The sequence below is a fragment of the Monodon monoceros genome, unplaced genomic scaffold (assembly GCF_005190385.1).
Source record: "Monodon monoceros isolate NGI ecotype Baffin Bay Population unplaced genomic scaffold, NGI_Narwhal_1 Super_Scaffold_10, whole genome shotgun sequence".
NCBI lineage: Eukaryota > Metazoa > Chordata > Mammalia > Artiodactyla > Monodontidae > Monodon > Monodon monoceros.
In genome coordinates, this window is record NW_021703766.1 from 56,015,709 (window position 1) to 56,042,677 (window position 26,969).

Below are 26,969 nucleotides of genomic sequence, written 5' to 3' on the forward strand. Positions count from 1 at the left end.
TTCAGCGTAACTGGTCTGAGCTGGTGGTTCAGCGTAACTGGTCTGAGATGGTGGTTCAGCGTAACTGGTCTGAGCTGGCTCTTCAGCGTAACTCATCTGTGCTGACTGGCCCGCATAACTGGTCTGAGGATCCGTGGAGGCTATGCTGCGAATGACAGATCGTATGTAGTTTCCACTTCCAGAGGGCTTCTTCCTATCATGAATCTTCTGATGCTCAGTGAGGTCAGAGCTATGAACAAAGGACTCTCCACACTCCGGACATTCGTAAAACTTCTCTCTCGGGTGAAACGTTTGAGGTTCACCAAAACGCAGGGAGTGGATTACAGAGGTCTCATAAATCCTACGCTCGATGTTCTTCTTCTTAGCACGAGCCTTCTGATGCTCACGCACATCTGACTTGGGAACAGATGGTTCACCATCCTTCTTCCATCCACTGGGGCCCTCCCCAGCGAGACTGTCCTGAGATACGGTGTGGGACGCACCGTGCACAAAAGAGCCCTTGAAGATGTTGTTCTTACCCCCTGCATAGGGGCTCTCTAGGGCAAGGGTCTTCTGCGGCTGGCCACAAGGGTCTGAGAGGTAAGCGGAGGACTCCCGCTGCTCGTCACAGCCAAGGAGCTCATTTCCACCGCGACCATGGGGAGGCCTGAAAGCAGCTAGGCTGTGGATGACGGACCTCTCATACCCCTTTCTTTCAGAGGTACTCTCCCCAGCGTGGACTTTCCAATGTTCGGTGGCACCCGAGCTCTGAACAGTCGCCTCTGCTATCACTCTCGGTTTGCTGTGACTTTTATGAGCCCCAGGGAAGGCTGAGCTATGAATGAAAGACCTCTCATAGGGGTTCCTCTCGTAGGACAGGGCTTCCCGGCTGTCATCAGGATTGGAGCTGACAGTGAATGCCTTCTCGTCTTCCTCGTCCTCAGGTGGCCTTGTTATAGTGTGACTCTTCTGAGATTCGGGGAAGGACACACCGTGAATGACAGACTTCTCGTACCCCCGGCCTTCAAAGAGCTTCTTCCGAGAATGAATTTTCTGATGCTCGATGACGTCTGAGTTTTGCCTAAAGGCATCTCCACCATCTTTGAAGTCGTAGGCCTTCTCTGTTGGGTAGGTTTTCTGGCGTCTTTTAAGGGACTGACCAGGAATGAAGGTTTCCTCACACACTTTGCCCTTGTTTTCAAATGGGTTTCCTCGGGTGTGGGCCTTGTGGTGCTCTTTCAGGGATGCGCTGTGATGAAAGGTCTCCCCGCACACCTTGCACTCGTACATTTTCTCTTTCCCATACATCTTCTGAAGCTCGTTAAGTGCTGGGCTGGGTTTGAAGGCTTCCCCATGCTCACTACCTTTGTCATCTCGGCCATGGGTTTTCTGGTGCTCGATCAGGGCAGAACTATGAAGGAAGGTTTCCTTGCACACCCTGCATTCATAGAATTTGTCCTTCCCGTATATCTTCTGGAGCTCCCTGAAGGTTGGGCTGGGCATGAAGGGCTCCTCGTACTCCTCGTCCTTACACCCCGCAAGGCAATCTCTAGCGTGAATTTTCCGATGCTCGGCCAGGGCGGCGCTCTTATTGAAGGGTTCCCCACACTCCTTACATTCAAAGCGTTTCCCTCCGGCCTGCCTTTTCTGAACCTCACTGACGGCCACACTATGAAGAAAGGACTCGCCGTACTCATACAGATTCTCCCTGGTGTGCGTGATCTGATGCTCCACAAACCCCGAAATCACGCTGAAGGACCTCCCGCACTCATCACACACATAGGGCGTCGCCCCAAAGTCGAAGGGCTGCAACTGGGGGACGGGCGGCGCGCTAAGGCTGCTCCCGCTAGCGGCCTTCCTCACCTCGCTGCGCTCAAAGGGCCGCTTCCTTGCACCACCTCTCCGACCGTGCATGGAGCCCTTCCCGTCTGTGTCAAAATGATAGCGCCTTTTTCTCTCAAGAACTCTCTTTCTGGAAACAAGGTTTGAGTTCAAATTAAAGCCTCCTCCCCCAAAGGCATTCCCTTCATGGCCCCTCTCCTGAATCACCGACTCCCTCTTGTTGAAGGGAACTTCCTTCCAGTCACTGTCTGGCCTCCTGGGGAGCCTCTGCAGCCGATCGCTAGGTTCCCTTGCCCTTCCCGATTTGGAGTTGCGCGAAACGTCCTTGATGAACTTTTCCATTATCACCCCGTGGGAAGATTCATCTTCACAGATCCCCCGCCGATGGGCTGACTTTTTGGTTTCAGGCATAGTTTTCAGACCTGAAAAGAAATCCCAAATGTAAATGCTCCCTCGTCCCTGTACTTGTGCAAAGTAACACTGGGACCTCCGTGATGGTGGTGTGAAGATAAACTGTAAAATGCTTGTATTTTTGTGCATCAATTGTGTATCATCATGTATCAGTGTGTACGGACGGCTCCCATCTCACTGGTGCAAGCGCCACTCCACAGGGCCTCGCGCGCTCACCTCGACTGGTGCTCGGGTAGGCACTTCTCTTTGACCGTGATGAGTGGCCCTGGGTCATGTGCGAGTGGCCGTCGTCCTCGGCAAGCTGAACCCCTGTCCACAGGAAGAACACAACATCTCACACTCGAGTTGGGGACCAAGACTCATCACCATAAATGATGTCTGTCTTTCTCTCAGCCACGAAGTGTGAAGGGGCCCATATCCAAGCCCTACCATGTCTTCTGTCTGCAGTCTCATTTCCTTATTATTCATTCCTCAGCCTCTGCTGGTCTGAATTTTAGTTAATTCTCCTGACTCCACCTAGAAGTTTGTACAGAGACCTCCGAATGCCTTCTAAATTTAGTGCGTTCTTTTCAGTCTTCCCCTTCTCGTAACCACCTCCTCAGTCCTGACATCCTTTCACTGGGCTTCCTGGCTCTCCTCCTACTCGTGCCTGTTTTCCCCACCTGGTCTCCAAACATGGGAGCTCCTCAAGGCTCCACTGCCCACACAACACTCCTGCAGAGCCAACCGCCTACTAGGACCTGAGCCAGATGTCTTCCAGGGGAATCCAAACTGGAACTTGGAACCCCATCCGAAATGAGTATTTAAATTTCCAGGGTCAGCACTCTTGGGGGCAAGAGTTGTCTCCTGGGCTCCCTGACCCCACACTACACACTCTTCCCCCAAAGCCAGAGGATTCATAAAACACAGCCTCATCGTTTATGCCTCTGCTGGGAGCCGCTTGAGGGCCTCTGACCCGCGTCCACACACACTGCGGACCCTGACTCCGTGCAGCAGCCTGAGGGGCCAGGCCGGGAGAGCAGCGCTCACCCAGCGAGAGCAGCTTCCGGTAGTTCTCCATGTTGTCCTGAACTGGGTTCTGGGGCTTCCGGTCCTCGGTGAGGGCCACCACATCCTGGTACGACACCGCATCCTGCAACAGCAAATGCACACCTCTCCTCAGTGGAGTCCACTCCCGTGGGCGACAAGGACAGGACAACGCTGGCGGCATGGGAGCCATACACACACGCGCACACGGTGTGCAGCAAGTGCTCACGCCACTTGGGGTTCCGAATGATCCAAGTCAGGTTCTACCAGGGACCTACTTGGCACCTACCTTGGTGCTACACTCTGAGGAAGCTCCCAAAGACGCAGGACACATATTCCTTGCCCTCACGCGCTTATCGTTTGTTTGGAGAGAGACAATCAGAGAACAGTAAACAACAAAGCGGGGTGCAGAGAGTCAGCGCCAAGCGGCTTTAGCAGGCGGACAGCTCAGGGTGGGCTGGGACGGTGAGCAAAGACCGCAGAGGCCGTGGGTGGGGTGGTAAGTGGCGGTGGGACTCTGGCCCGGACAGGGGTGGGAAGCTTCAACAGGCTCAGTGTCAACTGCACGCAGCGTTTCCAGACACCTGGTCAGCAGAGTGACCGGCTTCCATCCCCAGGCCCGCTGTGTCCTGTGTCCGCCTCCGCCGTACACTGTGGGCCCTTCTGGGTATGGACAAGTTCTGAAGAACCCGGGGGTGACCTTAAGCACAGAGCACCTTCCTCTCCCAGCTGCCTTTTCTGCTTTGACGCACATTCCCTTGCAAAGCATCTTAGGAGTCCCCACATCACGCGGGACAGCCTCCTGCACAGGACCTCACAGGACCTCTTCTCACTGCTGCACTAGAACGTCACTAGTTTCGGGGAGTCGTGGTCCCAGGGAGCCTGGAGACAGACTCAAGGAGCGAGGTGGAGCCGTGGGAAGCCCGCAGGCTGTGGGGCCAGAGAAGACTCCAGGGTCAAAGGAGCTTATGCACCGTTTACGACCGAGCAACCCTGGGAGCAGACGTCTTTCCAAACCTCAGGTCCTTCATCTGTGAAATGGAGAGAAGGGCATCGGCCTGCCCTGTAGCACTGTGGGAGTGGATGTCCTGCGATGTGATTTGTTGTTTAAGCATGGAGAAAAATCGTGTAAGGGAAAGGTAAATTGTTGTCACTACTGAACTATTATGTAAAGATATTTTGATATTAAATTTGCTACAGTTCTGGAAAGTGGCACAGATATTACAGCTATGCACAAATGCACACACACACACACACAAAAAGACACAATCAGGTGCATCGCCTACTGAAAAAAATAAACAGGCACAGGCACTGGGGTTTATGAGGAAAGCCTCATTTGTAATACAACTGCCAATGTGCAGTGATTAAAAAGCAAAGAGCCACCACCAAAACTAAGCAGAACTTCAAAAATGAAAACTCTTACTAGGCCAGGCCTTAGGAAATTTAGGACAACACACTACAAAAGATCAGGAAGCACTCACTGCAAAATTGGCTGGTACCACCACCGGCCAGAAAGCTAGACTACACCCTTTCTGGTGGGAGCCTGTCTCCTCCTGTCAGAGGGCGGCTCCCCAGAGCGGGCACCCCGCTGTGCTTGGGGGCGATAGTGCCTCCATCCTAAGGCTTCAGCCCTGGATTATTGCAAAGCAGGAGAAGCCCGCTGGGAGCACAGATGTATTTATGGTGGGAGAGGGAGGGAACCAGAATTCCTAACTTGCGGGCTGCCAGAGAGCAGATGAGGTCAAGAACCCGGGGGGCTGAGGGTGCCAGAAGGGCACCATCCCTGGTGCTAACAGACGCCAAAGGGCGATGGCAAAAGGGAAGGGGCATTTCTCATATATTTCTCTCCGCTTGCCTAATCTGAGTAACATAAATGTAATGTATGTTAAATTTTGGACTACGTTGTTGCTAGGAAAGAAAAATGCTGCTTTGACTTAAATTAAGTTGACCTATTCAAGTGGGTAGCCCTAAGCAGTTGTTCTCTTTGTATCTGTGATCAACCACGGATCTAAGGTGGCACAAGCCACCGCCACGTTCCCTGTTACAGATGCTGTCCGGAGAACAGCACCCAGACTGCTGCATCCTCACATGACCTACGCACACGAACAATGCATGCTGAAGGAAGATGAGAACTTTGTTTGTTATTTCTATGACACCAAGGTAGGAGGAACCAGTGGCTCCCAGACCTCTGGACCACACACAGGGGACCAACGCTTTCCAGTAGCGAGGACGGGCATTTGAAAAGCAAAATAAGACACAATCCCACTGCCAATCTGCTATCACCTTCATTTCATAAGAGTACTTTAACACCCCCAAATAAGGACACCCGCAGTTCCTGTTTTCCCTGAAGATGAGTGAACGCTTGGTCCCAGGCTCACAGAGCAGTTAACTGGAAACCCCTGACATCCATCACTTCGTGGGGGCAAATGCACACTAAAGAGGTTTCTTCTTCAGAGTTTCTACGATTTAATGTTTTTATCTGGATTCCTAAAATTTGGTCAATTTGGTTTCTCCAAATAAGAAACCAAAATTAGTGACAAACTAAGTGTGTCCCACACATAGAGGCCTCTCCCTGGGACAAGGTCATAACGCACATCTGGAGCACCGGGGTCACCTCCGACCCAGCCCACCCTCCACATCCCTTCCTCCCTTCCACACCCCCCCCCCCCCATCAGTACTGCTGCCGCAGAAGCTCTGCTTTCAGTAACGGGATGCCATCCCCCTCCTTCTCACACACCTGCGCGTTCTGGCTTGCCTCCAGGACACAGGACAAATGACAAGAGTTTTGGGGGTAGAATTCAGAGCCCTCTGTCACCTGACCCCACCTTTCAAACCCCGCCACAGGGAGCACCGTTACCGCATCTCGGGGCACTGGGGAGAGACTGCACCTCTGCCCTTGCATTCCACCCACTCTGGCTTTCATCTGGTGCCGCTTTGGGGCTTGCGCCGGGCTCTCCTGAACACCTGGGATCCCCCGCCCCAGGGGGCACCTGGCCAGCTGCTCCTGTCCCGGTGACAGTCCGCTACCCTGTCTCTTCCTTAAGAGCGAGCTCGACAGCCAGCGTCAGGCACAGCATCTCTCTCTACAGAGACTCCCCGCATGCTTGCTGAACACCCTCCTGTTACAAGACAGGAGGCTCCCAGGACGGGTCCCGCCTGGTCACCACCACGCGCCCAGGGCCGCAGGCCCTGCACCCTCCTCCACGCTGCCGTGTCACACGTGACCCTCTCTCTCAAGGCCCGTCTTCCCTGTACCCACAGCCAGTGATTCCCACAATGCCTCCCTCGTGCCAGGCATCGCACTGTGCCCTTTCTATCTACGTGTGACTCTCACCCATTCCTCACAACAGCCCGCCCACTTCACAGATGAGGAAACCGAGGCTCGGCTTCGTTAATGGTCTGAGGTTGCACAGCTAGCAGGTGGCAGAGCCAGGCTCCAGACCCAGCTCTTCCAGGCCCCGGGGCCTTCTGCTCTCCCCCCAAGTCTGCTCTGTGGATGTGCAACTTTCCTGGCTCCCTACTGAGGACCAGAAACACCTGCAGGGTTGATGGGCTTCCCTGGCCCAGGAGGAACAGCCGCTGCGGACGACGCACCACGAGACACAAACGCTGAGCAGAAAAGCGCTCCTCTGATCCCGTGGATGAACCAGAAAACAGGCAGCAGTTCCCCAGCCACCAGTCACCCCTGGGGACAGAACAGCCTCCTGGGGAGTCGCTGGGGCTCTCCCCAACCCAGGTAGGATTCTAGCGGGCCGATAACTCAGCCTCTCGGGAAAGAAAGGCATCTCTGCCATGAAATGAAGACAGCCTTCCCAGAATGAGTGGAGACCTAAGCATACCTGTGATCTCGTCTCGTAATCCATCACAGAGTCCCGACGTTTGTGCTCTCTTTCCTTTGCAAAAGCCACTTTCTCCATCAGAGGAAGGGAAAGATCCCGCTGATGAAACCCTGGAAGACAACAGGCGTCATGAGGGAACAAGGCACAGTCAACCTGGCACGCGCACTGGGGAGCAGTCGGAGGAGGACCTACTGCTCCTGGGGCTCCGGGCGTACGGCCAGTGGGCCCGGGACTCCAGGCCCCTGCCTCTGCCCTTCCGGTGCTCCCGCTCGCGGGCTCGCTCCCAGTCTCGGTCCCAGTCTCGGTCCCAGTCCCGGTCCCAGTCCCGGTCACCTGAGGAAGCAGACATTTCAGGAGCTGACCACGTGCCCTGACACGAGTGCGCTCACTTCACGTGCACATACCCCTCTGGAAGGGATGCTAGGAGACGGATCCCGAACAGGGGTCCCAAGTGCAACCCGACACCCGGGCCCCGGACCACTGTTTCTGGGGGCCTCGCCTAGGTGGGCCTGGTCTCAGTCAGGGCTAACACTGAGCTGAGGAGCTGGTTCCCCCTTCAGGTTCTCCTGGTCTCCCAACTCCCACGTGGTCAGGTCCACGTTTGGGAAAATGGACTTCAGACCCTCCGCCGCCTCGCTTACCCCAGTCAGTCTTAATGTGCACGTAACTTTACCCCAAAGAAATGAAACACCCACCTGCCCCAAAAGCAACGTTCCTTCAAAAAGTTCACCGAAGAACCTTTAACAAATAAAACAGCTTTGGAGGCAAAGGGGTGATGAACTCTGCCCCTCCTGGGAGGCTGTGGACACAACCTGAAACAGCCTACTGCAAAATTCACATAGCTTTAAACATTTTCTCTCATCATTAAGAGAAACAGTTGTATTTCACTCCACACACGTGTCTGCTTCGATGTAAGAATGACTCCTTCCATCCTCACTGATTTCCTTCCCCCTCAGACCTCTGAGCAGCAGCCCTGCCCCAGGGAAGTCCTGCGCGGCCTGGATGGCGCGGCGACCGGGCTACTCACTGCAGCAGGCGGAGTGTGGCGGCGGGGACTCTGCTGCCTTCCGGCTCATGCTGCCTTCGCTGTGGGCGTCACTGCTGGTGTCGTCTGAGGGGGCACCACACACGACTTAAGGTCTCGTCCGTGCTCGCCAGTCCCCTCTAAGTAGCCCCCCCGGGTGGCCCCCACCCCTTGCTGCAGTGGTCAGACCCTCTCGCCCCGCCCTTCTGCCCGTGCTGGGCAGGAACGAGGCTGTGACCCTCCCGATGGCAGCGCCAGGTACAATCTGCTGGGGTGCCCCCTGCCCCCGCCCCGGTTCCACAGAGCCTGGGCCAGGGCGCGGTGTGTGCAAGCTCCCTTCCAGTCAGAGGCCCACGGTCTCCTTCCCTCTCGCATCCTAACCAGGAGGGATTCTGCTCTGTGGGGACACGGGGCACCAGCTCTCACTGGGCTGTCACAGCTGGGGAGGGAGGTGCAACTGGCACGCTGTGGGCAGAAAGGCCGGGAGGCCACCTACGTCCTATGGCAGGGCAGTCCCCCACTCCCCGCGAAGAGGTCGATCGGCCTAGAACATCAGGGGCACTGCGCGGGGCACCTCAGGGAGCTCCACCTTCCTCTCCCGCTCACCTTCCGGTTCGTACATCTCCTTGTAATTTTCCAGCAGAGTAACGAGCTTCTCGCAGTTCTCTGGCTTTTTTGCACGCACCCAAGGCTTGATCTTTTCTGGAAGGATGGTCAGGTACTGCTCGAGGACCAAGAGCTCGATAATCTCCTCCTTGGTGCGAGTCTCCGGCTGCAACCAATCGAGGCAGAGGTTTCGGAGTTTGAGCAGGGTCTTCCGAGGCCCGACAAATTCCACGTAGAGGAAGTTCCGAAACCTCTGATGAAAGAATTCAGAGTCAGTGGCGGCTTCTCCTATGGCGGCATCCGGCTCCTGAGACAAGTCACTGTCTAGCTCACACAGATTTGGGGCCCAAGACCTCTTGGGTTTGGTGGCAGACAAGTACTTTGGAGGCAGCATCTCTCTAAGGAAAATTTTCACTGGAGGAACCCAACATGAGTCAACAGGAAAGACGCGGCAGCCTGGGACAGTCAGTACTCAGGGACCTGCGGATCGTAAGGAGACATACACATGTCCCAGAAGTCGAGGACCGGGCAGCAGTGTGGGGCTGCCCGACAAGGGCACCAACAGTGCTTTGTGAACAGGCCAAGGGCAGAAGAGAGGCATCAAACCCCAGCACACAGACACATGCACAGGCAGGCGTTAAAGCACCACACACACCCGTGTGAGGAGTGAGCTCTGCTACTAACTGGTTCTGTGACCCTGGGCCACACAGCCCACGTCCTGCAGTCTGTCCCCTTATCTACAAAATGGGAACAACAGACCTACACCCCTTCTAGAACTGTGAGGCTTAAATAAGCCAATACACCTAAAAGGCCTAACCACCCAGCACACAGCACATGGGGATGCCCAAGGTGCTGGCCATTACTAAAATGGGATGTCGGTATTTTTCCTTAGCAAAAACGGAAAGGGGGTCGTGAGGGGCTCAATCCTGCCCTTTCTGAGCATTTCTTCCCCTAACATGGTTGTTAAAACAGCATACAACACGTGAAAGGTAGAAGACCGCATAAAAATGTTACAAGTGCTCAGCTCTGGGTAATGCGATTGCAAGTGCTCTTAATAATTTTCCTGAACCCGCGCTGCTGTTAAGTTAAAATTCAATGAAATTAAAAGTTCAGCTCCTCTGTCTCACCAGCTACATTCCAAGCGCCAGTGGCTACCCTACTGCACAACACGGAACATCTCCCTCGTGGGGGCAAGTTCTATTGGCCAGAGTGGCTGGACAGCATCTGAGTTTGCAGGAAAGCTCAGAACCCCTGCGTCAGCAGTGCCCCCCCTTCTGAGGAGCGTCTGCCCCACAGCCCAGCCTTGGGCTTGTGCTAACACCACGTCCTCTGGGAGCCTTCCCGAGACTCACTTCCTCTACTAGTGTTCCAAGCACTTGCTGCATTTAGTCTTAAATATTTGAGCTCACGTGCCTATGCCCCCACTGTAAACTCTGGTAAAGGGATGAGAGACGAACTTTTCCATCACTGGAAGAGTCAGGTATCAACACTGATAGAGCATGTTGAAGATAATGTACACAAACCCATTTTAAAATTGGTTTTAGACACAGGCATGCATTCTTACTACAGGCCTGCAGAAGCACAGTGTAGTTTCTGGGTTAAGCTCTGCAGCACTGTTTCCAAAAGAACACCCTGGCGTTTCACTTACCCTCACCTGCCCACTTTTCTACCCGCCCCTTCCCGGTATTCCCGACAAATAGGCATGGGAAGCACTGTGCGGTATATGTGGAGCTCTCTTACAGCGCTGCCTAGCACAGAGGGGGAAGGTTAAAGGAAGTACCAGTGAACCCACAGAAACCCTACACAGGTGATAAACACCTATTATTCATATCAATGGCGAGAAAGTGATCAAGCGACCATAGGGCTTCTTCACACCCCTGCACATCCTCCTGCTTTTATCAATCTTTTCAAATATCTAGCTTGCCTCCACAGAACCAGCTTTCTACTTCGATAATCCTCTGTATCATTTATTTCCTTACTTGTCTTTTAGTATCTGCTCCCTCCCTTCTTAAGAAAACTTTTTAGACCAAGTTATAAAAACTGATTTTCCATTCTCCTTTTGTTCTAACGTAACCAACTAAGGCTATACGTTTCCCTTCACCTAAACCATTTTAGTTGCATGTGGTTTCTATTATGTAGCCTTGTTATTAGTGGTCAGCCACAACTGGAGCAAGAAAGTAGGCAATACAGGAAAGAAATCTAGGTTTGGGTGAATTAACTTACCTGACAGTTTTGTACTTCTGGCTTTACTTCCAGAGAAGAACAAAACCACATGCAGCAAAAATTCTTTTTGTTTTAAAAGGAAAAACCAGTAAGTTAAAAAGGATTTTTTTTTAATGTCTAAAGAGAAAACAAAAGGTGTTTCAATTATTCAGTCTCAAAGTAGCCTTCATCATTTGGGCATGAATGCAGGGGACTCTCTCCAGACAGTGATGGGCTCCACTCCGCCCCGTGTAAACTGCCCTCCCACTCTCTCTGCATCATCCTCTGGAGCTCACCACCAACCACACAGATGCACCTCCATTCGGAGACCCTGGAGACCCTGCCACTCCCGCCCTGCCTGCCCTGCCCTCCTCGATGACAGACAGGACACTAGATACCACCCTGCTGGGCAGGGGAAAGAAAGGGCAAGCGTCCAGGCTCTGGAGAGCTGATGAGACAGCTGGGACAAGAGAACACAGTCGAGTTTACCCAACGACTGGCTAAGAGGGACTGCCGTGACAAGAGCAGGGCCCTCAAAAGCCAGCAGGCCTGTGCGGGACAGAGGGGCGGGCAGGAAGCCCAAGCCTGCTCTGTGGCATCCAATTCCAGAGAGAACTCCAGTCCCCTAGATGACAGCAGCCCCACCTCTCAGAGGCCACAGGACACCCTTGGGTATGTAAATCACCTGTTTGGGAATAGGATCCTTTCTGGAACTTCAGAACAAGTGTTCTTATCCACAGGAACAGAGTCAAAATGCCAGGGACCTGCAGACATTTTAAAGAAATACATGGACAAATAAACACGGAAGAAATGTAAAGAGTGTCAGAGAATTCACTCTCCAAATGGCTGTGGACTGAGATAGCATTGGGAGTGAGGCCTTATATACCATATTCAAGAAAAGGCCCATTCCCATGTCATATAGACCAACCAGAGACAAGAAGCAGAAAGCTTTCAAATTTTCTTTATGAAACCAGAATAATTAAAACATCTAAGACAAAGAGAGCACTAGCAAACTGCAGACCAAACTCACTTATAAAAGCAGACATAACAGTCTTAACACTATGACTAATGAACATCATTCTACAGAGTTTCAGCCAATTACAAGAAAATCTGGGGCATGAACAAAGAAAGATATAAAATTATCACTCTCTTATGTAAGACCGTCCACTCAGATATTGCAAATCAGTGGAAACAGACCTTATAATAGTAATAATAATTTAGTAAGAAACCCATTTATAACAGACTCCCTAAATATGGACCGACAATAACCAATCTGAAAAAATGGGAAGAACTCCATTGTAAAAATACAAAAGATTTAACGGAAGAAGACAGCACCCATAGGAACAAACTTATACATTATATTGCAATAGAAAAGGCAATAACCAGAGAGACACAGGATAATCATGGAAGATATACGGATCTAGCATATGAAAGCTCTAAATACCCCCTATACTACCTAGTGGAATTTCAAAGAATATAAATGTTGGGGAACTTGACAATGGTTCTAAAGTTGACCTGGAAGAATTTCACTTGGATCAATATTTTGAAAGTTCATACATCAAAAGGCCAACAAACCACACACAAAAAAGAAGTATCTTAATATAATCTCAGGGTTAAGAAAGTTCTTTTCTAGTATGATGCCTAAAGGCAGAAAGACGACAAAAAAGTAACAAATGATGTTCTTGTCTATACCATCAAAGCCAAAGCAATAAATCAACCACCTAAAAAAGCACCAAAAAAGACAAGAAGACTGATTCACTTAAGAATTGTAATATAAGTTTACTGTATGTACACAATTGAGTATGTAGAACTCTATGAAAGTGGCATTAAAAAATAGTAAGGAATGTATATAGATTACTTCAATAAATAATAATGGTAATAGGAGATCTAGCCAATCATTCACTTGGGGAAAGAGGTCACAACATATATGAAAATGCTAAAACTAAGATCAAAATAAAATAAATAAAAGATTAATTTTTATAATCCTGGAGCAGGGATGGGATCTTCTAACCTGACAATAAAATTGGGAAACAGGGACAACTTTGACTTTGTATACATACTTCTCTAATCACATTAATTTTTCTTCCCACTAGGCATGTGTTTGAAGCATAAAGCACCAGTAGGTAAAAATTATACTTAAGAACTGTAGGCTTAAAAAGTTTGATAAGGAAGCAACAATTTTGCTAAGAAAATATAAATATTTGGTAAACCTGACTCAGGAAGCAGAGGAAAATCCAGGGAAGAAATTTAAAAAGATGAAATGACCGAAGGAGCAACTTCCCATAAAATTTCCATGAGCGAAGTATTTACCATGTTATAAAAACCCTTCCAGAGCACAGAAAAGAGACAGAGGACTTCCTGCTCATTGATAATATGACTATGTGAACACCCATAAATATCCTGTCACAAGGTAGATGCCAACTTGTATGCTGAAAATTCACCTATTCCTTTTCTCAATTCAAATTCAGGACTAGAGTCAACAAATGTGATCTCTGTTAAATGTGCTCAAGATTTTCTGACCAGGCCGACGAAACAGCCCTTGGTCTGCAAGGGCGTTGAAAAAGAAAAGATTTTTAATAGAAAAACCTGAAAAACAGTTGGACCTTACCTACTCCTTCCCACAATGGCAGAGGAAATTCATTTGAGAGTAAGAAAGGGCCTTGGGAACAGAATAATCATAAAGATAGATAACATATATGTCATGTGAAGAAAAAACTGGATACACATATCCTGCAAATTTTATAAAGGGCAAATTGGTTACTTATCAAAATTAAAAAATGTAATATCCTGTCCTATTAACTCTACTATGAATTTATCCCAGAGATATGTAATGACATATGTGCAAAAATATATTCATTGAAGTACTGTTATGACAATGGGCAAAATATGGTATGTTTATATTATGATTATGAAACCTTTTAAAATAATGAGGCAATTGTAAATAAACAGATATGAGACGACCTCTAAGGTAGTTAAGTGCAAAATGGGACACACCAATGTGCATAGCATTCTAAGGAATTATAAAAACAGATGTCATTTACTTAAACGATTTCTGGAAGGACACAGAAGAGACTGTTAATAGTGATTAATAGTGATTGCCCCTGGGGAAGGGAACTGGGGGCCAGGGAAGGAAGGGTGACTTAACCTTTTCATTGTATATTCCCCTTTTGTTTTTCTTTTATCATGACATGTATTACCTAGTCAAAAAAATAAATTCACAGTTAAAACAAAACGATAAACAAAAGCACTAGTGGAGGTCTTTCGAGACCGTGCTGCCCACTGAGTGGGTGCCGGCAGCACTACCACCTTAACGCTGAGGGGTCTCCTCCCCTCCCTGCCCACCCCCCCACCCTGGTCTGAGTCCAAGGTCACACCCTGAACTGGCCGTTTGCCGATGATATGATAGGCAATTTAGAAAACGCCCAAAAATCAACTTTGAAACTCCTCAGACCCAAGAAGTACTTAGGGAAACTGCCGCTCCAAGCTGAAACAGCACTCACAACTCTAGCAACTATTAGTACATAAATGCAATGCCATTCGCTATCCTGGCGATTCCACTTCTGAACTCGAACTGACAGACCTATGTGCCCATGAGCACAGAGACACGGTTCACAAGGGTGTTCACAGAAGCACTGCTTTCAACAGTGAAGAGCAGGGACAGGCAGGAGAATGCTCGAGCAGGTTCAATGGCAGAGGCCACTGACTGCTACGCAGCAGACGTGAAAATAAAAACGGTACACATTTTCCACGCTATAAAAACGAATCAGAATAAAAGCAAACCAGAAAAGGAGGGGGAAAAATATTTTGCAACATAGACGACAGTTAATAGGTCTTAGAAAGCAGTGAGAAAAAAGTAAGTGGCTCCTCATGAAAATAAAGAACATTAATACACAGTTCATAAAATTAGTGATAGGAGCCAATATCTATATCAGAAATCAAAGAAACGTAAAATATTATGGTGAACACTTTTTACGCTTACCAAATGGGCAACTATTTCAAAATAAAAATCAGTGTTGGTGGGAAGCTGGCTGGTACAAGTGTGAATCCTATTTCTGGATATCATTTTGGCATATATCTAAAAAACATTAAAAATGCCTATTCCTTTTGAAACAGCAAGTCTCCACTTAAGGACAAAGACAGTCAAGTAGATAAAAATATAAGTTAAAAAAAAAAAAAAAAAAGCTACAAAGTCAGCTGCCCACCACCACTAAGTCCTTGTATGTACATCTACTCTCAAATATGTTGCAGGAGTGATGTTAGGTGACATAACATCACCCAAGGAACACATCCGGGAACATGCTATTATGCAATGGTGGCCCTAACACAGGGCAGATCCCTGCACACCAACCAGAGGCAAAGCAGGGAAAGGAAGCACTGGTCAACGTTCTCCTACAGGCTTACCTGACTGCAGGTGGCCCCTCAGGAGGAGCCGAGTGACCCAGCCTTCAGCCCCGACTCACCCTGTCCTCCGCTGGCAGCCCAAAGGGCACCCAGGAGTGAGGACTCAGCACCTGCCAGGGCCCCATACTCACCTCACCCTTTGGAAGACCCAGGTGAACTCCTCCTGTGACAGCGACTCTGGCCAATCGAAAGCATGACTGCTCTTCCCACTTTGCCCCCACTTCCCCAGTCCAGCTCCTGCCTCCATGGCAACAGCCATGCCTACCACTGAAGAGGACAGAAGATACGTGTCGGGGGTGGCTGAGAGGAAGAAAGCATCAGCTAAGAGTCATCCACGGGCTTGCCTGGCATGACCAAAGGCAGTGTTGAGGCCGAGGGGGATGCCTGTCCAAGGACGGCCCAGAAAGGCCATCACAGAATCAAGATGTGCTGGGGGACGCACAGCCCAACAGAGAAAGGGAGCACCTGTACTTATGCCAGGCCTCAAAGTCCCTGAGGCAAGGACTACATCGCCTTTCTCATCAATGTATTGTTACCTTCACAGGACTGGCATGTAGAGGGTGTTCAACAAACTGTGTTTGGGTTTTCTACTTAGATGCAAAAACATTTAAATCCAATCTAGAAAAGTCTAAATAGTAGCCCTTGACCATGAAAGGTTATTCCAGGAATACAAGGATGATATGCCAGTAAGGTAGGCTGTTATATAAGGGATTAGAGGGGGAAGGGGATTCCACGAGCACTGTTGCACATGACAAGGCATCTGCAGACTTCAACCTTTCCTTGTACGTCCCTAGCAAAGAGTAAGACTAGGAGACCATCTAAACACAACGAAGACTTATCTCAAGTGCAAGCAAGCATTAGACACTAAAGGTAGGGAAGCCCTCCACCATACCCACCATTCAGCACTATTTTGGAAGTCTTAGCTAATGCAACTGATAAAAAAGAAGTGAAAGATATAAATGTGGAAAAAGCATTATTTTGAATTCAAAAACCTTGGCAGTTAATACAGCAAGAAAAAAAACTCCAGGAATAGCAAAATAAATAAGCCAATTCTCATTAATAAATTCAGTGAAGTATTTGCAACTCCAAATAAAATTTTTTTAATGTACAGAAGGACACAGAGCAGGTCCTAAATAAATGAAGACATGTTTTTGCACAGGACCATGAAAATTGTTGTCAATCCTCCCTTGAATATAAGTTAAAATCCAATAAAATGTGGGAGTTTTGACAAACTGAGAATCCAGTTTCTCCAGAAGACTAAATGTACAGAAATATCAAGACAACTCTGAACAAGAAGGTATGTGTGCAGCAAGGGTGGGGGATTGTCTGTAAAGTGACCCAAACATATAAGAACATAAAGTATTCTTTCCAACACAAGGATGGGGTTGCAATGATAAATACACTGATGGAGCAAAATACACTCCAGAATCTGACTCGTGTGAAAGTATATACACATGTGGGAATTTACTTTATAGTAAAGAAAGACTTTTAAATCAAGAAAAGCATTAACTGTTTAAATACGAACTAGGAACTTCCTTAGGAGTAAATGATAAAGGGTCTTTTTAAGGAAAGTGGCAAGAAAAATCAGCCAACACTTCCATTTCTGACCAGCTATTCGAGTATGGATTTCTAAGAAGGTTGGAGCAGGCCTCTGTCTGACATTAGGAAAGACCAATAACATCAGTGCCGGTGTCTGGCCTCTCCTCCAAGAAATTCGGTATTTCATCTCTAGAAGGCAAAGGCCACTAAGGCCAATGACAAACATACTTTGTTTTCAGAAAAGTAAATCATTGCCTTCAAAAGACAGCATTCCTCCAAAATTTCATCATGCAAGAAGAAATGAAAACAGATAGAATCTTTAAGAAAATGTCATGTAACATTAAGTCATGTTGCCAAGAAACTTTGTAGCTTTATTTTCTGATTACAAACATAGAAGACAGTACAACATTCAAACATTACAGATTACCCAACGTAGAAACTGCAAGCCACATCCAGTGATCACATTTGTTCCTATACTAAACCTTTTAAAGTCTGTACATATAACATCTTGTTTTTACCAAAATGAGATCATACCAGGAGTTCTGTGTGTATTTTTAAACCCAGTAATTTTTTTTTTTTTTTTTTTTTTTTGCGGTACGCGGGCCTCTCAGTGTTGTGGCCTCTCCCGTTGCGGAGCACAGGCTCCAGACGCGCAGGCTCGGTGGCCATGGCTCACGAGCCCAGCCGCTCCGCGGCATGTGGGATCTTCCCAGATCGGGGCACGAACCCATGTGCCCCGCATCGGCAGGCGGACTCTCAACCACTGCACCACCAGGGAAGCCCTAAACCCAGTAATTTTTGGTAGACATCTTTCCAACCAGTACATACAGATTTATATCATTTTTTCTAAAGGCCACATAGTCTTCCATTCTATGGATATACCAGTTTATCTACACTTGATGGAAATGACCAATGTAAAAAATGTCTAAAGCGTTAAATGAAAATACAAGGGCATAAAATTATACAGCATATGTGGCATGCTTACCGCACATATACTCATTTACATGTACACAGAAAACAATGAGGATGTCCACACAATGGAATAAAATGATGGAGATGTATTTATACAGAAGTTATTGTAGATGTTGTTAAATAGCTGCACAGTATCGCGTTCGCACACACAGACACATGCATACGACGGAGGCTGTAAACGTGACGGGCACGTGATACGAGCTCGCCAGACGCCACACCACGCACTCCCCCACAACCAAATATTACTGCCTAACACCCCGCATACTTCACTCTGGTAGCCTGAGTTTGAAATGTTAATGAATTGGGCATGATCTCATTTACGTAAAAAAAGCCCAAAAAACAAAAAACTACATAGGTACTTAAACGTATGGAAGTACATACAAAAGCAAACTGGAAGAAAACTTCCATAAAAACTTGTAAGAAGACCATGCGTAAAGCGGGGAAAATCGAAAAAATAAATGATTAATAAAAGATACTTCATTTTGCATTTCAACTTAGAATGTTATTTTAAGTTCACCATCAGAAAAAAGTACCTGAATATAAATTTGGAAGTTCAGCTGCTGTCTGTCTGTCCTCTCCTCTGCGCCAGTCACTGAGCATCAGCACCCCCTCCCCTGCGTGGCTCCCCCTCTCTCCGACCACCCACAGTGCTCCTGTGGAGTCCTCCACTCCCCACACACCCTTTGGGCCAGAACACCACTGCTGGGGCGCCACACCTAGACCCTGACCTCACTGCCAGCTGTCCTCTCGGTCTCAATTCTGGCCACGCGGCAAACCCATCAGCTTTGTTTCCGGGCCTGGAGGTGGGCTCTCACACACCCTAGTTACTGAAGCTCCCACATCTCCCTCCGCACTCTCTCTGCAGCAGGAGTCCCAGCGTGAGTCAAGTAGTACCCAAGGGCAGGATTTTAAAAGCCAAAGGTCTGACCACATTCAGAGGATGGGGGCGAAGATGGGGACACACAGGGACCCAGCCTGACTCTGGTCGTACGGGCCAAGGGAGGCCACTAACTCGAAGGAGAAGAGACAAACAAGGACAGCTGGTCAGAAAAAGGTCTTACCCTCCACACTGGGCAGAGGGGCTTACGGGGTTCCAGCTGTTCTTCACCCTCCAAAGACCTGTTCTTAAATGCACGGGACGTCTAAGCATGAAATGTGTGTGTCGTAAGCACTGTATGCAGAGTTAGTTTCGGGCAAGAGCTGGACCCCAACCACAGGGCAGTGGTCCTGCCTGATGGACAAGTGTTGCCACTGTGGTCCATGTGGAGGTGTTTATGCCATTCTCTGAGTATTTTACAACTCTTTACTTCTATTTCATAAAAATGCATAGAAAACAAAAGCACAGTCTCACAATTAATTCATCTGAAACAAAGATGGAAGTCATCAGGCACCCCTGCCACAAGTGGGGGGGTCTTTGGCCTCAATCAAAGGATCAGTGGGTCAAGTGTTCAACTGAACTGGAAGGAACTCAACTAGTGGTGGCTGGAAATGTGGCCGGATGTGTGAGGAGAGGTAAAGAAATTCTGTGGCCCCCTGTGTGACCTCAGGTTCCCCACATCCCACCACGAGTGAGAGAAGCTCATGGTCTCTTCTCCAAGCCCGTTTCTACTTACTTAATTTGGTGCTTCATCATGGTGCACCTAGATTCAGCCCCTCTCTCATTCTACCTACCTCATTAAAGGGGGCTGGAATTGAGAACTTTAAAGTCACGAACCGAGGAAGTTACTTTCTTCGCTTCTCAGGGACAGCAGGGTGTGCGGTCTCTTCTCTGCTCTTGTTTGCTCCTTTCTCCTGCCTCTTTCTGCAAACCGACATTCTCTCCTTCAGCACCACGTGGAGGAAAGTGCTGTCCCAGCCTGGGCCCGCCTCACCTCCCAGCTCTAGCAGCTGGGCTAGCCCGTGCCTCTGCTCACACCCACTCCGACATTATGAGTGCACACTACAGCTCGATGCCTTCTAGGGTGTGGTTCTCAAGCCTGGGGTGACTGGGAGAAATGCACCAGCCTTTCCAGGGTGGGTATTTAGGAGGTTTGTGGCTCCCCAGGAAACAGCCATGCAGGAAGCACGCCAGGAGCTGTACTTTGAGAACCACTGCTCTAGGCTGATGCGTCCAGTGTGGTCCAGTCAACCATGAACAGGCACATGTGGGCAACAGAGGCTGTTTGGGTAACAATTTCACAGGGGAATGTGAGCATGGAGTAAACAACCACTACCCCTACCATACCAGCCACGACTCCACCCTCTGGACTCTCAGGTGGCTCCTCGCAGATAATCGCCACGTCGCCCTGGGCTTACCTCCATCATATAAACTGAGCACTTACCACTCTGCAGCAAAAGTTCCTTATCGTTGTCCATTCTGGAGGAATTTCCCCAAAAATTTCAAAAAAGAGGAAACAGTAACTAAGAGTTTAGTTTTATGGTCAGCCCCCAAATGATTCAAGAAAAAGAGTTACTTTAAAGAGATAAAACCTCTTCTGTGCCAGTAGGACATATCTGACCAATTTTTACATCAGTAACTGGCTGATCAGATTTTTTTTTTTTTTAAAGGGGTGAGGGCATGAAAAGGCAGACCACAAAGCATGGTTCATTTAACCATCTATAGGAGAGAGCACGCTACTCTGGTCAGACCTAATGTGAATGGAGACTGGGGAGAGCGGGGGCTGCAGACAAGGGGCTTCTGGTGTCCTGGTGACCCTAGCAAGAGCTTCACTGCAACCAGATGGTATCCCCAGGTGACCTTACAGGCCAGCGCTACCAAAGCTTTTCCACATCCTCTCACTCTGATTCCATACTCACCAAGCGAGCTCTCACTATGGCTTCCTTTCCCATGTAGGTCTGCCGACAGGGAGAGAATGTGCTGATCATGCGTACTTTTGAATATCTGGGTTCCTGCGGTAGTGCTCTCCCACCATGAATCGATTACCAAGATTGAGAAAACAGGAACGTCGTATTTGGTCACACTATTTTCCGACATAAACCAATAATTCATTATGGCTTAGCTTCGTTAACATGGATCTACTGATGTAAGATGAGTCCTCAGGTGAAGTAGGGCCTCTGAGTCTCCAAAGGCTTGAGTGCCAGACACTGGACTGCTGTCTGAAGCATTCACCAAGGCCAGAAAAAACCAACCCACCCCCGGTGGCTCGCTGGGACAGCATGTTAATCTTTCCCTGGGTGGTAATATGCCATCAGCATGGCCACCAATCTTGGTAAGCATGTTTTCTTACTCTCCACTTAACTGGAGTTCTCATTCAATAGACACTGAGACCAGGGTTTATGTCACTCGCTTCCGGAGACCCAAAGTCCAGCATGATCACGTCCCAGATCAGGCACAGTATCAATGCTTGCTGACAGAATGAGCAATATTTGGCTATTTTGCTCACTTCCCCCCATGATATGATTCACTGAGTATGGTCTGAATCAGTCAGCAAACCATGAACAAAGAGTACAAGACCTACTGAGTCCCCTTCTTCAGTACCTCTCTCAGATCCATCCAATTCACTTATCCCTCTTCTGTGACCCTAACCCAAGCCACCATCTCTCACCCAGATCCGAAGTGGTCTTCCTGGACCCACTGTTTCTACCCTCCCCTTCTGAACCCTGCAACCAGATGATACTTTTAAAACACAAATCTGATTATCATGGTGCTGCCATGGCTTCCCATGGTGCCTCAGGTCAAGCCCAATTACCTACCACGGATTGCAAAGCCTTTCACAGTGCAGCTCCACTTTACCTTTTTCTCATCTCAAACACCATTCTTTTCTTTCCTTTGTTCTAGGCTTCTAGTCTAGACTAGATCCTGGACTCCCAGCTCCCTTAAGACTGCTCTTCTCACGACACACTGCCATCCACCACGCTTCAGGGCTCAGCCTTAATGTCCCTCACTTTCTCAGGGAGACCCTACATGGCCTCTCCCAGATTAAGTTAACTGCCTGAAGTGAACCTTCTCTTTCAAAGGCATGAATCACAGAATTATTTTTTCAATGTCTTTCATTACCCAAAAGACTATGAGCTCCAGGAAAACACTTCCTTTTCCACTTGGGGCCATGTTTGATAGATGAATCAATGAATTTCTCATGTTTCTTTATTCATCCAATAAGAAAGAAAGGGCAGGCCTGAAGGAGTAGCTGAATGTTACGAAGACCAAGGAGAATTTGGTGAACACGTGACCCACCAGAAGAGCCTGTGCATTCTCAGAGAGCACACAGGGTGCTCGTGTGGCCATACAGAACACGTGTACAGTAGGAAAGTGTCAGGTTGAGGAAGGATGTGCTCACTCCAAGGATGGGTGTGGCACTGCGAGGAGGGAATTCAGCTCACCTGGACACCGCCACCTAGCGTTTGGACCTAGTCCCTCTTCCTCTCGCAAGTCGTCTCGGAGAAGGGTAGAGCTGGGGAAGGAAAAGAAAACGTAAGCCACCGAACTTACTTCCCAATTACTGAATTTCCAGGCTGGAAATGACCCCACACAGCTGCATCTTTGCCTCCTACAGTGGTAGAGGTAAAATGATACCAAGAAGAACAGCTTTTCCTCCCAGGGTGGAAGGGCCATCGGCATTGCTCTCTGGGGTGTATGTTGTACCCTGGCTATAATCATAGCTTTTTTCCAGTGAGGGTATGTCAATCGTGTGCAAGCCAATCTCTGAGTGTCTTAGAAACTTCTCTAATAAGCAGAGCAAAACAGTAAAGACTTGGGATTGAGAAATCCTATTTAAGACCCCAATCTCCCACTTATTAGCTATGCTGCACTGGCCATCCCTCTAAAGGCAAGGGACACACACTGCAGGTACAAATTGGAGGGAAAAAATGGCTAAGAAGGTAGTATTATTTACTGCTAATTACGTGCCTCATACAGTGCTTATTAGCACCTTACTTTTAGCATCTCTGTTAATTCCCACCACAACATTATTTTCTACTTATTTCACACACAAAAAAGCAGAGGCTCAGAGAACTCAACCTCAGAACTCATGGCAATTACAGATAAACTAACGTCTTTTTGGAAAACAGTAATCTACAGACATTTTTCATGGAAACCTTGTGGAATAATGATATAGGCACCCCTTAGAAAGGTGAGTAAAACTCCAGTTCTGCCATGCGATAGCCAGTGATGCAATGCCAGAAATTTTACTGTGCTGTACACCTAAGTAGCATGAAAGACTAGCTTATATTACAATCTTAATGCTATTATCATCAACATTACCAGTAGATAATGGTATCATTACTTAACCTTACACAATAGTTGAGGTTGTCAACATGATCCCCGTGGACGACACTACATGTTTCAAGCCCCACTGTGCCTCAGAGCATGCGTTCAATCAATCAGAGGCCCCGAGGGGGATGCACCTTCAGGACTATGGCTCTGGTTTATGTTAACGCTATCAGTCATGGGCAGATATATAACTAGGTCCGCCCACAAACAAGGAATCCAGAGCTGCTCCCTCTCGCCCCGCCCCTCCCAGCCCCGCCCCACCTGCCAGCCCCTCCTCCGTCCCATCATTTCTCATGCCACGCCTCCCTCATCACCATCCGCGCTCCGCATTCTCCAGGCTGTCTACGGGATTGAGGCCTTTTCCTTCACGTTACCTCCCACCGCCCTCAGAGCCTGCCACCCTCTCCCCCACCTTCTCACTTAGATCCCCCCTTCCCCAAATCTATTAAAATTCCCACTTTCCTATGTGACCCCCAGCCATGCGCAGTTGAAACCCGTCCCACAGTCCCAGGAACAAGGCTCTGCACGCCCTCCAGGGAACACGACGCCGTCGCGCGGCCGCCAAGATGTGCCGCAGCGGCAAGCAGCGGTCCACCTGGAGCCTGCGCAGCGAAGACGGCAGGGTGAGTTCCATCTCCCAGGACGCCATACACAGCCCGCCCCGCAGTCCTACTGGCTCTCAATATGGCGCATGCGCAGAAAGCAAGGGCCGCAGGGCTCCACAGCCCCGTCCTCGGACCCGCCCCCTGTAGCCGGCCCAGTGTCAGTCAAGATGGCGCCTGCGCAGTAGGCCTCGGCTGCCACCTGTTGGCCGGCAGAGCACTAGGTGGGCAAGGGTCTGCAGCCCCTCCCTCGGGCTGCCCCTGCAGTACCACCGTCATTCAAGATGGCGCCTGCACAGTAAGCTTCAGCTACCACCCCTAGGCCAAAGTACACAGCGCTAGATGGGAAATGGTCTGCAGTCCCCTGTTAGTCATACAAAGCATAAAAGCCCCTCCCTTGGGCCCACCCCAGCAGACAGCACCGCTGTCATTCAAGACAGCGCCTCCACAGTAAGCCTTGCTCGCCACCTGTCAGTCAACAAACAGCACTAGAGTGGACAAGGCTCTGCAGCCCTCCCTCGGCCCGCCCCCTGCAGCCCCACAGCAGTTCAAGATGGCGCCTGCGCAGTAAGCCTTGGCGCCACCTGACGGCCAACAAACAGCGCTAGAGTGGGCAGGGCTCTGCAGCCCCTCCCCTGGCCCGCCCCCTGCAGCTCCGTCCTCATTCATAACAGTGCCTGCGCAATAAGCCTCGGCGCCACCTGTCGGCCAACAAGCACTGGATCAGAGTGGGCGGGGCTCTGCAGCACTGTCAGTCCCCAAAGACGGCCCGTGGCCCCACCCCCTCAGCCCAGTCGACAGGGCACCTGCGAAACACGGCTGGGCGGCACCCCCCGCCCCAGCCCTCCCCCCCAGCCAAAAGATCTAGCCAGAAACATCCCAAGGTGAAAGCAGTCCAGGAAGGCAACGACAGGGGAAGGGGTGATGCTCTGCAACCCCCAGACCAACCAAGGAGAAACAGCGGGCACAATGATAGCCCGTAGCCTTGTCCCTCAGGACAGACAGCTCTCCAGCAACAACAGTGTCGGCAAACTCTGGGCCACATGGACCCTGCCGATAAAACAGCCCCCCCAGTCACCAGCCGTCGCCCAATCTCAAGTCAGACCTCAAAACCTACGCTAGTCAGGGTGACACGTCGCGGCAAGCGTCCGCGGCAAAGGTTGGCGGCCAGGCCCGTGACCAGCAAAGAAGGTGTGAGGTAGCAGGACCCCCGCAGCCTTCAATCACAGCAAAGAACACAGGGCACCGCTACCCTCAGCCCCGCCCCTGCGGCCACCCAGCAAGACCAGGCCGCGCATGCGCAGCGAGCCTCAGCCGCCCCCATCAAAGATGGCGCTGAGGTAGGCGGGGCTTGACCAGTCGATCTCTTTTGAGACCTGCAGTCAAGACAGCCCTTGGCCCCACCCCAGCCCGCACCAACCAATCAGGACAGCGCCTGCGCAGCCACTCTTATCTGACACATCAAAAGTGACGCCAGGGTGGGCGGGCCCGCAGTCTGTCACCGCCCAGAGAAAAACATTCCGCAGCACGACTGCCCTCGGCCCCGCCCCTTAGCTCCTCCCGCCGCCACTGCGGCAAGCAAGCCCCACCCCCAAAGACCGGCAAGGATGCAGGGGCGGCCGGAGCGGACCTGGCCAATCTGGGACCCCGTGGGATGGGGTGTCCTCTGCAGCCCCCCGACCAAGCTGAGGAAACGGGAAGGCGGGGCGCAGGGCGGGGGCGCGCTGAGCCTTCCCGCGCTCGTTAGGGATGGCCCGCCACTTCTCCGGCACCCACCCCAGCGGACTGCGGTGACAGGAGCCCGCGGCCTTCCCGCCCCCTACCCAGGACGGCCAGCCATCCCTGTCCTCCACTATGCCCAGGAAAGGTGGCACGGGAGCCCCCACCATAGACTCCGGCCGGCAGCGCAAGATGGCGCCGCTGCGGCAAGCGCGGCAGCCCCGGCCCGCTGACCAGGGTCCCGAACCTGCGGCATCCCATCCCCGCGCACCGTCCAGACGCGGATGTGCGGGCCGAGGCAGCCGGACTCACCTCGCCACACCGCACCTCAAGGCACCGCCCCGCCCCTGGCCGAAGGTCAGCCGCGGCGCAGCCCGTGCACAGTCTACTGCCCCCACACGGCCCCGGGCACCCGGCAGCGCCACCAGCCCATGGTGGACATGTCCACTCTTCCGCTCCGACCTCGTCCTCCCGCGGCTCCCGGCGTCTGCACTGAGCCCCGGCCCGCGACTCCTTGTCAGGCTCTCCGCAGAGGCGGGGCCCCGGCGCGGGCAAATCAGAGGCAGCGCTACGCGCCCTGGGCCCCCCTCGCCACGCCCCCAAGCCCTGCCAATCAGGCCGCAGTTGCCGTGGCGACGGCTTGGCGCGAAGGCAGTAGGCTGACGTCAACGAAGCCAATGCTAGGGGCCCTGAGGAAGGGTCTGGAAAAGGGGGAGGGGGAGTGAGTGTGCGACCCCCAAACAAAGAAGGGGGGTGACGCAGAGAAAGGCCCGCTAGCAACTCCCAAACGCAAAACCTCTGAAGAAAAAGAAAAAAAAAAACCATACATTTGTCTAAGAAAATGAAAATCCGGCGGACAAAAATATGTATGTTGAAGTTAAAGACAAACGAGAAAGTGGGAGACGAGACTTTTCCGCCTGGGACACATGAAAGACACGGGGCTAACTTCCCTAATAAACGAAGACCTCTTGGAAACCGATACGGTAAAGACCAAACTAAGCCAGAAAATTGGGCAAAAAGGGAAGAAACTGGCAATTCACAGGAAAATACAAATGGCTGACAGACCTACAGGACAAAACTCACGACCTGACTCCCAAAGAAACGTAAAACCGAGAGCCCGGACCAGCGCGGTTTAGCGGATGCTCTCCTGAGGCGGTCTCGCGCGTCGCCGCCTGGGACAGGCTGGGTCAGTCCCACCCGTGGCCACCCGGACCGTCGGCCGTGCAGGGCACACAGACGCGTGAGGAAACCCGTATGCGGCGGGAAACGACGAGGTAGCGCCGCTCGGGACGAACGACGGCCGAGGACTCAATAAAGTTAGTCAAACACTCAAGTGGCCGAAGTTTGTAGACATGACCCGGTAAGTGTTTTCATTTGTTTGTTAAGGATGAACACACACACACACACAGGTAAAACCTCTGGGAAACTGTACAAGAAACTGTTAGCCGGTTACCTCTAGGGAAGAAGGATGAGGGGAAGGAATATGGAGGAGGGATCTTTCCCGTCTCCAGTCCATACTGTTTGAATATCCTGGCCAGAAATATGCATTTCTTTCCCAGTAGTAGAATCAATGAATTACAAAAAGCTCACTGATGCAC

General features: G+C 50.4%; 1 protein-coding gene across 1 annotated transcript in view; it reads right to left on the reverse strand.

Moving 5' to 3' along the window:
- The window catches only part of PEG3 (paternally expressed 3), a 29,116-nt gene extending 3,268 nt beyond the window's left edge, over nucleotides 1-25,848 (reverse strand). Inside the window, 11 exon segments of the mRNA XM_029202456.1 lie at nucleotides 3-2,243; nucleotides 2,449-2,541; nucleotides 3,262-3,364; nucleotides 7,098-7,207; nucleotides 7,290-7,430; nucleotides 8,125-8,208; nucleotides 8,728-9,207; nucleotides 10,951-11,013; nucleotides 11,615-11,693; nucleotides 22,162-22,232; nucleotides 25,684-25,848. Of these exon segments, the coding sequence (XP_029058289.1) occupies nucleotides 3-2,243; nucleotides 2,449-2,541; nucleotides 3,262-3,364; nucleotides 7,098-7,207; nucleotides 7,290-7,430; nucleotides 8,125-8,208; nucleotides 8,728-9,121 (3,166 nt within the window). The 5' untranslated portion in view covers nucleotides 9,122-9,207; nucleotides 10,951-11,013; nucleotides 11,615-11,693; nucleotides 22,162-22,232; nucleotides 25,684-25,848.
- Between the last annotated feature and the right edge of the window lie 1,121 nt (nucleotides 25,849-26,969).